The sequence below is a fragment of the Nicotiana attenuata genome, chromosome 11 (assembly GCF_001879085.1).
Source record: "Nicotiana attenuata strain UT chromosome 11, NIATTr2, whole genome shotgun sequence".
Classification (NCBI taxonomy): domain Eukaryota; kingdom Viridiplantae; phylum Streptophyta; class Magnoliopsida; order Solanales; family Solanaceae; genus Nicotiana; species Nicotiana attenuata.
In genome coordinates, this window is record NC_031999.1 from 4,288,648 (window position 1) to 4,301,354 (window position 12,707).

Here is a 12,707-nt window from a genome sequence, read left to right on the forward strand (position 1 = left end):
TTCTTTTTTTAACGGACCAAAAAGAAAATAAGTTTACATAAAATTGAACAGAGGGAGTATTTTCTATTTACGCTATAAGTCCACTGGTAAAAGTATTTTCTACGAAGAGGTTCTTTATTTCCCGAACAAGAACTCGAGACCTTGAGTTGTGGGTGGAAAGGATCTAATTCATTCTACCATACTCCTCATTAATATTCTTTTGTTTCACTCTATGTGAGATGTTTGACTAGGTACGAAATTTTAAAAAAGAATATATAATATAAAAACGTGTAGTTTTTAATATGCCATGAGATTTTTATGGCTACAAAATCATGTTACTAAGAAAAAAAAGTTTAAAACTAAATTAATTTAAAATATAAAAAGATTTTATTCTTTTTAATAAATTATTACTCTCTCCGTTCGAATTTATGTGAACTTATTTCCTTTTTGGTCCGTTGCATAAAGAATGACCCCTTTCTAAATTTAGAAATAATATAGCTTAAACTTACAATTCTACCCTTAATGAAAAGCTTTTATAACCACACAAATACTCTGGACCCCTTTTGACTTGTTTAGGACCACAAATTCCAAAAGTCTTCATTATTTCTTAAACTTCTATCCGGTCAAACTCGAACGGAGGGAGTAATAAAATGTGTCACATTGAATGGACCAAAGGAGTAATCATACACATTTTTTAATGTGGCGTGGCTCGTAGACTCCTTTATAAATTAGACCCCTAGAAGCAAAAAAGACAAGGACACTAGCTGGTTATAACTGAAAAAGACATGGCTACTCATAGTAATTTCAAGAATGCCTTGACTGCATGTGTAGTTCCTCTTCCCTCCATTCTCTTCTACCTCTATTTCCTTCATCATCGACATGAAGATCAGTCGTTGTGGAACTGGTGCAATCACCATCCACTTTTACTCGCTAATCTCCTGTTTTTTCTTAATGTCAACGTCCTCTTCTGGTTCATTGCTCTTCTTCAATCAAGCCATTGGGTAATTAACTCACTTCAATCACTGTCAATGCTAGCTCTTCCTTTTTAACTTGATGAATTAACCGATTTTCTTTTTGAATTGATGATTTGCAGATGATAGGTTTGTACTGGATGGTGATTCCAGTAATGGTGCTACATTTCTATGCCAATCATCCTACGGCGCAGTACAATGAATTGAGGTCGCGAGTTGTGATACTTTTGACATGGGTTTGGAGTATTAGGCTGATTCACAGCTACTTCCGACGTGAAAATCGGCAGTGGGGAGTGAGGCAAGACTGGAGATTCACAGACTTGAGCCACAAGTATGGCAAGAAATGGTGGTGGGTCTCTTTCTTGGCTATTTATCTCTCTCAGCAGGTAACTCTTTTTCTTCATTCCTTATGTTTTTGCTTGATGAAACTCTGAGAATGACTTTGTTTCATTAGCTATATATGTGGTTTGTGAAAAACATGGTAAAAATCATTACAATCTTATGTAAACTTTTCCAGATTTTGTTACAGTCCCATATTACATGTTGTTATGTCCTCATATACTTTTGCACAATTCTCTTCGACCTGTGTTGTTATCTCCATATATGGTCTTGGTCAATATTCATCTCATGAACTAGCTTTTAAAAATCGAGTCAAACCCAAATTTTGAAATTCTCTATTCTTTACAGGCTGTGCATAAAATATACTATAGATTACTTGTATATCAGCCCTTGACTGAGTCTATGAGCAGTATGCATTTTCTCATGGCACAGAATATGATGGGGATATGCCTCTTCAAAGTCTTTGTTATTGCTTCTTGTGATGTTGAGTTTTTGGTATACATTTTGTCTTTGCAGGTTTTACAGATGGGAATATGCCTACCTCTATATGTTGTCCATACACAGGACAAGCCATGGAGCATCTGGGATTTTATTGCCATAGTCATCTGCTTCTCCGGCATCACAATCGCCTATCACGCCGATACACAGCTCCACTATTTTGTTAGCAGAAATCAAAAACTGAAAGATCTTGGCCAGCCAATGTTTCCAATTCTTGACAAAGGCCTTTGGTGCTACTCAAGACATCCAAATTATTTTGGAGAACAGTTATGGTGGTGGGGACTGGCCTTAATTGCATGGAATTTGGGTCAAGGTTGGACATTCATTGGTGCACTCATAAATAGCATTTGCTTAGCATATGTCACTGTGCTTGTGGAGAAGAGGATGCTTAGCCAAACATACAGAACTGAAGCATATAAGCACTACCAAAAGACTACATCTGTCCTGATACCATGGTTCAAGTCTTCCTCAATTGGAAAAGATAAGAAAACTTGACTTCATATGTTGATTAGAACGATTGTAACAGCAATGGATTGTAATCTGCTCTGTATTTATTTGTCTTGAATGAAAGATGGTTAAGAACTTCTTTTATGAGTTATCTTAATATATTGGTAGACTTAGCATGTTTGGCCAAGCTTCTAAAATTAACTTATTTTGAGAAGTGATTTTCTCAAAAGTACTTTTAACAAAGTGCTTTTGATGAGAAACATTTTGTGTTTGGCTAATCATATTATACTAAAAGTGAGAAGGTCCTATAGTCAAAGTTGAATTACCAAAATATCGATCAAAAACTAAACGGAAGAGGCCTAAAAATGCCACTCAACTTTCAGAAATGGTCTATCCATGCCATCCGTTAAAAAAATGTTCATTTCATGCCACTGCCCTTAAAGAAAAGGCCCATCCATGCCATTATTGACTAACGACAGTGGCATGGATGGGCCAAATAAAAATTGAGTCGTTAGTCAATAATGGCATGGATGGGCCATTTCTTTGACGGCAGTGGCATGGAAATAGCAATTTTTCAACGGATGGCATGGATAAACCATTTCTGAAAGTTGAGTGACATTTTTAGGCCTTTTCCGAAAACTAAATGGCTATTCTACCCTTCTCTTAATTCTATCCAACAAATTATTAATAAGGCTGTTATCAGCCGAATAGTCTGAATGGGCCATGGGGGTAGTGAAGAGTTATAACAGATAAGGGTAATGAAGAGTTGCATTACAACTTAAGAATCCAAAAAAATTGTCCCTTGTTCACTTCTATACCGTTCTTAATATTCTCATCTTCATTGGATATAGAATTGATAAAATCATAATTACTCAATAGCTTGCATGACTGCATAACCAACAACAGAAGAAGCATGGAAAGCATGTCCCTTAATACCATTGCCTCTAAGGAATTAGAAACAGGAATTCATGTCTTACCGCGAACAATAACGTGAACATTGTTGTCGTTGGAGATACTCCAGTAAGTTTATCATTCTTCGAGTCTTTGGTTTTATCTTTGTGATACGGCAATTTGATGATAGACTATAATTGCATATTTTAGTCGCTTATTACACTTGAATTTACTGCACTTTAATTGAGTTTGCGCTTTAATCGCTAGTGTTTTGCACTAATTGTGTGTTTTATGCCTTGTAGGTGTGATTCCGAGCTATATAGATGTTATGGAATGAATTTAAGTGATTTGAAGCTTTGAAGTCTGAGTAAAAGCTCAAGGAATTAAGTCGGGATCGTGTTCAGGGGTCAAATTTGATAATTAAGTACGAAAGACTTGAGGAGGCATATTGCGCACTATCTAGTAAAATAGACATAACTTTTTGTTCAGAACTCTATTTGGGCTCCACAATATATGGTTGGAAATCTAACTCAAAGGGCTACAACTTTCATGTTTTACGTTTTCCCAAATTCCAAACGGAACAGGGTGAAAAATCGCGGTTCCACCGCGACCGCGGCAGAACCGCGGTAAAAGATGGTCGCGGACAACTGAAGAATCAGAGGGCATGTTTGGCCGCAGTTCCACCGCGACCGCGGCAAAACAGCGGCAGGAGGCGGAAATTTCAAGGACTTGTGTGCAAAACACGGGATTTTAAGCCCTAAACCCTATATTAAACCAAGGAAGCCGGCCAAGAAAGAGAAGAGGACATATTTTGGACATAGATTCGACCTAAGGAGGCAAGAACACATTGGGAGCAAGACGGAGAATTCTTCTACGAGTTTTTTCCTTCCTCTTCCTATTTTTCATTGTTGGTTATGACTTTTAGTATTGTAGTTTTACATACTATTATGAATAACTAATTTGTTATCTAGAGTTTTGATAGAACCTTTTGTAGGATAAATTCTTGTTATGTTTTTATATAATTGAGCCATAGCTTTTCTCTATTTGTTCAACTACGTTTATATTGTGGTTGATTGAAGAGTTCTCAATTAGCTGTGCCTATTTAGTATGCATAACTCGGGAGAGAGTGCATATTTAGGTAATTGTTGAACAACACCACTCCCAGAGTATATGAGGGATCAATAACCGAGGGTTTAAAGGCGGGATTAGGGATAACGAAGCCTTGGGTGCGATCTGAAGTGAGCTGTATTAAAAGCCAGCTAGCGTAGCTCGGGAGAGTGCGCCTAGTAAATTGTTGTAATTACTCGGGAGAGATTTACGGTAATAAGAGTGCTCATGATCGGTAGAGAATACTTAGGCGAAATTATAGAAGACATAGCGGGAAGGATTCCGAAAATTGGGGAAATCATAACTCTAGACCTCCTTAATCTTTTCTCTAACCCTCAGTATCTTTAGTTGTTAATTTACTATTTTAATTTGTTAGTTAATTAGTCAAACAGAAGAATCTTAATATCTATAAGTTAGGAATTGTTCAAGCTTGTCTTCTTAGTGATAGTGAACAGCTGTAGCTAAACCTTAGTTCTCTGTGGGATTCGACTCCGGACTTGTAAACCGGATTATATTTGCAACGACCGCATTGTCCTTTTTATAAGGCATAGTTGGGCGTGATCAAATTTTGGCGCCGTTGCCGGGGAATTAACGGTGTAGTTGTAGGTGTACATATTGCTAGGTTTCAAGTTTGAACTTTTATTTTATTATTTGATTTTTTTTATTTGTTTATTTGAGAAACATGACATCATGGAATTATGAGAATTTTGTTGTTGGTAATTCTACTTTTGATCCTCCTTATGCATATTGTGAAGGAAACCACCCAGGGCAAAATTATCAAAATATTCCTGAGAGCGAGTTTTGTGCACCAACTCAATCTTATGTGTGGAATGTGTGTGATATGTGTGGTGGTCAAGATGGTCACTTTCACGGTTGTGCTTATATTTCTTACCTTCCCCCAACCCCTTACTTTGATGGTTCTTCTTTTTCTGGTGAAGTTAATAGGAACAAAGAACCTAGGGAAGCTGACCTAAAGAAGCTCGAAGATATGTTAAAGTGCATTTTGGAACAACAGAGTAAATTACTACTGCGGATAGAAAGGCAGGAGGAAACTATTCACAACTTGAAAGTTCACATGAGTCAACTGGTTGAAGTTTTTAATGCTCAACAAGCCAATATTGTGAATAGTATCCAAGAAAAGCGTGAATTAGATACAGAAATTGATGAGCTAGAGGAGAAGGCTAGAGTAGAACACCAACAATCAATCACACTAGATTTTGAGGATGTTGATGTTGTAGAAGAGATACTAGAGTCAACCAAGGATATTGAGGATACATATTTAGTTGACTCTATTGTCATTAGTGTTGAGAATGTAGATAGTCCCAATGTTCATGTAGTTGAGCGCATTGGTCCTCACTCCAAGCATTTTTCCACATTGTGTTTAGATGATGATATGGAAATAGAGTCGTCCGAGCCATTTGAGGAGTCAAGGAATGATGAACAAAGTGCTTACATTCTGGAATTCTTCTTGCCAGAAAGTCGGGATTACACACCTCATATAAAGGCCAAGAAGTGCAGAATACTACATTATTTTATTGGGCTAGTCAGATTCGTTCTACCACCCCAGGAGCATGATCATAGAGCAGAATCAAAACTTGGGGTCCGATTCATATGTTCAAAGTGGAGGCAGAAAGTGATTCACGTCGTACCGCGACGTTAAATCAAGCGCTTGTTGGGAGGCAACCCAGCTTTATTGCTTTCTTTTATTATTTTTTTTATTATTTTAATTATATTATTTTTGTAGTGTCAATTTTTTTATTTTCTAGGAGCATGGAAGGAAAAGGTATTGGAAGGATGCATCAGCAAACCAAATGGTTGGAACTAAGTGTGAGGTACCCACACGAAGGACCAAGCTTGGGAGAAGTCTGAGTACCCCATGAACTGCTAGTGCTTCGGTCTTTGGCCTACCAGGGAGTTTCTTTTACCCTCTTGTATGTATGGGTGTGCATTGGGGATAATGCACAATTTTAAGTGTGGGGTGAGGAGATTGTCTGGGTGACTTTTCATGCTACTTTAGCTGTGTTCTTTTAATTAAAAAAAAGATTGGACTTTTTCTGATGACGGATCTTCTAGACAGTTTTCTTGAGGGAAGTAAGTCTAAAGAAAATACCAAAAAGATTTTTTGTTTTGTTAGGTAGTGTAGTAATTACCCCTTGGTTTTTCTTTATATCACGGTTCTTTTCCAAGGGTTTTATTTGAACCAGGTGTAGTTAGTTTTTTTTTTTTGGGAATAGGAGCCATTGTGTTTTGTTTTGAAATGAAGCAATATCTCTTGACTTTGTTATGCCTTGAGAATAGTGAGTACTTTGGTTGTGACGCTTAGGCTCAGTTTTTGACTCTTGTATAAGTACCTTAAATTGTATGATCTTAAATTTGCTTAACTGCTCTAACTAGGGTGTCTTGATGAATCCAATCTTGAGTGAGTAATGTGCCATGTGTGTGTAACGTTTTGTGATATTCTGTGCATTGCATTTGATGCCTAGAACTTGCCCCGTGTGTTTGCAAAGCGAAATAGTAGTTTTATTCAGTCTAGGAAGTGATATAGACATTTCTTTGTTGAGCCAGATATGTATATTTTACCCGCCTAATTATTATGTATCGTAGTTAACCCCTTTGAGCCTGTAATCCTGTTTCTTTGGCAACCACATTACAAGCCTTACCCATTTGTTCGAATTAACCATCTATTTGAACCATTGTAACCTCTCATGAGCACTTGAATTGTTTATGAACTTTGTAAAAGTTAAAGTGTGGGGTGGTTGGTTTGGCTTTTGAGTGGAACTAATGAAATAAGGAGAAAGGTGCACTGTTTTGAAAAAGTAAAAGCCACTTGAATTGAAAAAAAAAATAGCTGGATTGTTGTTAAAAAAAAAAATCTCTTGATAAGTGGTGGCTCTTGATGTAAGTGTGCTTAAAGAAGTATGGGGTAATATACATTGATGTGAAGGTGGAGTTTGGTTTGACATAAGTATGGGGTTTGAATGTTAAAGTATATGTATTAAAGTGCTTAGGGAGGTGTAGTCACCCTTATATCTAAATGTATCCTACCCGTCCCGTAGCCTACATTACAACCAAATAAAGTCCTAATTGATCCAAGATTGAATGAGCTCGATTAGTGGAGTAGTACACTACGGGCAAGCTTATGGTGCATCTTTTGTGGCATATGAATGTTATTTCTGAGAGTGAGTGAATTCTTTCTATCTTGAGTTCCTAAGTGTTCTTAAATTTTATTATGTGGAACTACTCTCTTTTGTTGTGTGAGGGCACTTGATTCATAAAGGAAAGGTAATGTCAGTCACCTCTATATTAGAGTAAGTGGGTGAGTTGTGAATAACGTGTGGTACTTGTGAGTCAAATCTTGAGGTGAAGATGTTACGCTTTTGTGCTTAGTCTATTTTAAATACTCTTGGTGTGATGAGTTAGGAGAATTGTTTAAAAAGGTCGTGTCTATAAAAAAAGTGTAGTTTGATTGCTCGAGGACGAGCAATGGTTTAAGTGTGGGGTGTTGATGATAGGCTATAATTGCATATTTTAGTCGCTTATTACACTCAAATTTACTGCACTTTAATTGAGTTTGCGCTTTAATCGCTAGTGTTTTGCACTAATTGTGTGTTTTATGCCTTGTAGATGTGATTTAGAGCTATATAGATGTTATGGAATGAATTTAAGTAATTTGAAGCTTTGAAGTCTGATTAAAAGCTCAAGGAATTAAGCCGGGATCGTGTTCAGGGGTCAAATTTGATAATTAAGTACGAACGAAGACTTGAGGAGGCATATTGCGCACTGTCTAGTAAAATAGACATAACTTTTTGCTCAGAACTCCATTTAGGCTCCACAATATGTGGTTGGAAAGCTAACTCAAAGGGCTACAACTTTCATGTTTTATGTTTTTCCAAATTCCAAACGCAACAGGGTGAAAAATCGCGGTTCCACCGCGACCGCGGCAGAACCGCGGTAGAAGATGGTCGCGGACAACTAAAGAATCAGAGGGCATGTTTGGCCGCGGTTCCACCGCGACCGCGGCAAAACCGCGGCAGGAGGCGAAAATTTCAGGGACTTATGTGCAAAACACGGGATTTTAAGCCCTAAACCCTATATTAAACCAAGGAAGCCGGCCAAGAAAGAGAAGAGGACATATTTTGGACATAGATTTGACCTAAGGAGGCAAGAACACATTGGGAGCAAGACGGAGAATTCTTCTACGAGTTTTTTCCTTCCTCTTCCTATTTTTCATTGTTGGTTATGACTTTTAGTATTGTAGTTTTACATACTATTATGAATAGCTAATTTGTTATCTAGAGTTTTGATAGAACCCTTTGTAGGATAAATTCTTGTTATGTTTTTATATAATTGAGCCATAGCTTTTCTCTATTTGTTCAACTACGTTTATATTGTGGTTGGTTGAAGAGCTCTCAATTAGTTGTGCCTATTTAGTATGCATAACTCGGGAGAGAGTGCATATTTAGGTAATTGTTGAACAACACCACTCCCAGAGTATATGAGGGATCAATAACCGAGGGTTTAAAGGCGGGATTAGGGATAACGAAGCCTTGGGTGCGATCTGAAGTGAGCTGTATTAAAAGCCAGCTAGCGTAGCTCGGGAGAGTGCGTCTAGTAAATTGTCGTAATTACTCGGGAGAGATTTACGGTAATAAGAGTGCTCATGATCGGTAGAGAATACTTAGGCGAAATTATAGAAGACATAGCGGGAAGGATTCCGAAAATTGGGGAAATCATAACTCTAGACCTCCTTAATCTTTTCTCTAACCCTCAGTATCGTTAGTTGTTAATTTACTATTTTAATTTGTTAGTTAATTAGTTAAACAGAAGAATCTTAATATCTATAAGTTAGGAATTGTTCAAGCTTGTCTTCTTGGTGATAGTGAACAGCTGTAGCTAAACCTTAGTTCTCTGTGGGATTCGACTCCGGACTTGTAAACCGGATTATATTTGCAACGACCGCATTGTCCTTTTTATAAGGCATAGTTGGGCGTGATCACAATTCTATGGGGACAGATATAAATAAATACCAAGGATAACTTTCGCAATTCTATGGTTCAAGATTCTCATGATTCCCTTTACATTCTCGGCAGGTTTATTTAATTTAAAATGTTACTGTAATGGGGCCTGATCTTACAATTGTTTGTCTTAAGGTCTGTATCAATTGATTCTTTTTGTTCAAGAATTTCATGATTTCCTTTAAATTCTCTTGCATGTTAAGGGAAATAATTACTTAAAATGCAAATTATTGTGTGACTTGAACTGGTTGACTGGTTTCACTTATGCTATTATGACAGAAGTAATTTTCTATAATTTCATCCTTAAATTATATGTCGTTGTTTGAGGGCCTTTCCCAGCTTTTTAAAAGGCTATAAGTTACTTGCATTTTCATTCAAGGTTATGCATAACTTATTCTTCTTACCTACTGGCTGGAACATTTCAAATTAAATTACTGGATGCAGTTTTGAATGTCTTTGATTTCATCTAGGACTTTCTTCTTTTGAAAGGTTGGTAACTTGACACTATTGAGGTTATTGTCTGTAAAGTTAAAGGCATGCAAATAAATTTGAATAGCTACCCATCTACAAAAAATTATAGGATGAAAAAGCTTTTTGCGCTGAATACATACTTAAGCTTTTTGCCCCTAGCATGTATATACAGCAATGCTCCCTATTGAGAAGAGAATTAGTAGCTGTCGGAAAACTTAGGAGTTAAGAGCACTTCACATTTACTCATATATATATATATATATATATGAGTAAATGTTGTATCTGTTGAATTTTTACATCAAGATTGTATTTCTATGTGGGTATGTGTATTTCGTTCCTTTTATATATGTTATCGAATATATGTATAAAGAACAAATGCCTTCACTTTTGATAACTTTTCGAGCCAGCATATACAGGAGGATTAAAATGGCATGAATGAGATAAAAACTTCGTACACAATATGATATACGTACCAATGATAAATATTTATCATATAATGGATTAAGTTCGTGTTTCTACTTCAGAGGACTTATGTTGGGCATAGTTTCTTAATATATCGTGTTAGTTAGAAAAGATTAAGATTCATCATTTTTAGGAGCTTGAAGTTTTCTTTTAATCTTTATTTTGTAAATCAAATACATTTTGATAATATTTATATGTTTTTCACAAAGTTTATAGTCATTAATGTCCTTCAAAAACTGAGTGAGTGACCATTTTTTGAAAAGTTTATAGTCATTAATGTCCTTCAAAAACTGAATGAGTGACCATTTTACCCGTCTATCATACAATATTATTTTTTCTATTATTATACATATGTAAATTAATATGCATTGTAAGTTCTACGGGGAACCAATATTTAATTGTAAGTTACAATTAGCATGACAACAAAAAGCTCTCTAATTATACATGTACAGTAAATTAGTCAGAAGGTATATGCGCTTAAACTAATACATTGAATATAAGTATGGGCCAGAAAGTTATGAACTCAAGCGACGTGCCTTTATCTTGGAGCCTGATTAACACTTCTTCTGGGGAATTGAAGACTCTATAATTTTGGGACTAAAGTGTAAATCGGAGAAAACTTATCACAACCCTTTATAAACTCAAAAACTCGCCCAAGCAAGGTTTAAGCTTGTTTTTAGATTGATTTGGAGACTAGAAGAAGTGTGAGAAGAGCAACTGATAATACGTGAATTGAACTATGATTAAGCCCTAAAAGAACCACTTTCTTGTATAGTTTTTATGGTAAAAGTGATAACAAAATGCTCTGATTAGTGCTTTCCATGCTTTGCAGGTTACATACAATAAAAGAAGGCTATGGAGTACTTTTGGGATCAATTATGGAGGAAAAAGAGGCCAATCGCACAATATCCGCCAAGTGCACCATGCGAAATGCACAAATGTGACGACCCAAAGGGTCATCACCGGACTTCTTCCTATTTCCGTGCTTCCGAGGCCTTGAAAACCTCGCTTTTAGTTGCCTTGATTTGCGTGCGCAGTCCGGGCGCGAAGCCGGAAAGCTTTTATGTTGAAATATGTGAACTTTGTGAAAAATTTGAAGAATTTTGATATTAATATTGCTAAAGTTGACTTTGGTCAACATTTTTGGTAAACGGACCCAGACCCATGATTTGGCGGTCCCGGAGGGCCCGTAGAAAAATATGAGACTCGGGCATATGCCCGGAGTCGAATTTCGAGGTCGAGAGCCCGAGAAATGAATTTTTCTGTGAAATTGTTTTTCTGAAATTCTTAAGGAAAATGGAAATGAAAATTGATTAAAAGACCATGGTATCGGGCTCGTATTTTGGTTTCGACGCCCAGTACAAGTCTTAAATAGGTGTTAAGCGCTTTCTGTAAAGTTTGGTCGAAATCGGATGTCATTTGACGTGTTTCGGACCTAAATATCTAAAGTTAGAAGTTTAAGAAGTTTGAAATGAAAATGATGATTTTGAGGCTTGATTCATGGATTTTGATGTTATTTTGGCGATTTGATCGCTCGAGTAAGTTCGTAGGATGTTATTGAGTTAGTGTGTGTGATTGGTTAGGAGCCCGAGGGCTCGGGAGTGAATTGGAGGTGGTTCGGGGTGATTTTACACTTAGAAATATAGCAGGTTTTCCTTCAGCTGTTGCAGGCCAGGTTTGTTCTTCGCGTTCGCGGTCGCCCTTACGCGATCGGATGCTGGCCGGGTCCCCTTCTTCGCGTTCGCGAACCTATTCCCGCGTTCGCGTAGCTTTAGTTCCACCTTCTTCGCGTTCGCGAACTAATTCACGCCTGCGTAGTTAATTTCCCTGGACCCCCCAGTCTTTCTCTTCGCGTTCGCAGCCTCCTCATTGCGAACGCGATGGTCTGTTGAATTAACCCTTCGCGAACGCGGCTCCTTTCCCGCGAACGCGAAGGGCATTTTTGCCCAGTTAATTTTAAAAGCTCAAAACAGACCCATTACGGGATTTTTCCCATTTCTTCATAAAACTTGTCTTCTCCAAGCTCTAGGGGCGATTTTTAAAGCTCTTCTTCACCAAAGTCTTTGGGTAAGTAATTTCCCACCTAATTCCTTCACTCTTCTTCATTAATTACTGAATTCCTAGACCTAAATTATGAAATCAAAGTAGAAATTAAGGGTTTTGGGTAGAGCTAGGGTTTTGGGGATTCAACCTCAATTTGGGGTCGAATCTTGAAATAAATTATATATTTGAACTCATGGGGTTATGGGTGATTGGGTTTTGGTCCGAGCCTCGTGTTTGGACCATGTGGGACCAGTGTTGAATTTTGGTGTTTTTGGAAGAATTATGGGAATTTTCATTTCTAGGCCATGAGATTATGTTTTTGAGCCCTTATTGATATTATTGAACTAATTATGACTAGATACCATTGTTTCGGAGTCGGATTGTAGAGGAAAGGCGGTATTTGAGGGTTGATTGCTATTCTTTGGACCGAGGTAAGTGTTTGTTCTAACTTTGGCTTGAGGGAATAGGATTAGGATGTTATTTG

General features: G+C 37.2%; 1 protein-coding gene across 1 annotated transcript; it reads left to right on the forward strand.

Annotated features, from left to right (window-relative positions):
• LOC109234951 (uncharacterized protein C594.04c-like) lies at nt 722–2,385 on the forward strand. Its single transcript, XM_019400987.1, has 3 exons — nt 722–980; nt 1,073–1,336; nt 1,806–2,385. Exons 1-3 carry the CDS (start codon nt 765–767, stop codon nt 2,280–2,282), a joined length of 957 nt encoding a protein of 318 aa, XP_019256532.1. The 5' UTR covers nt 722–764; the 3' UTR covers nt 2,283–2,385.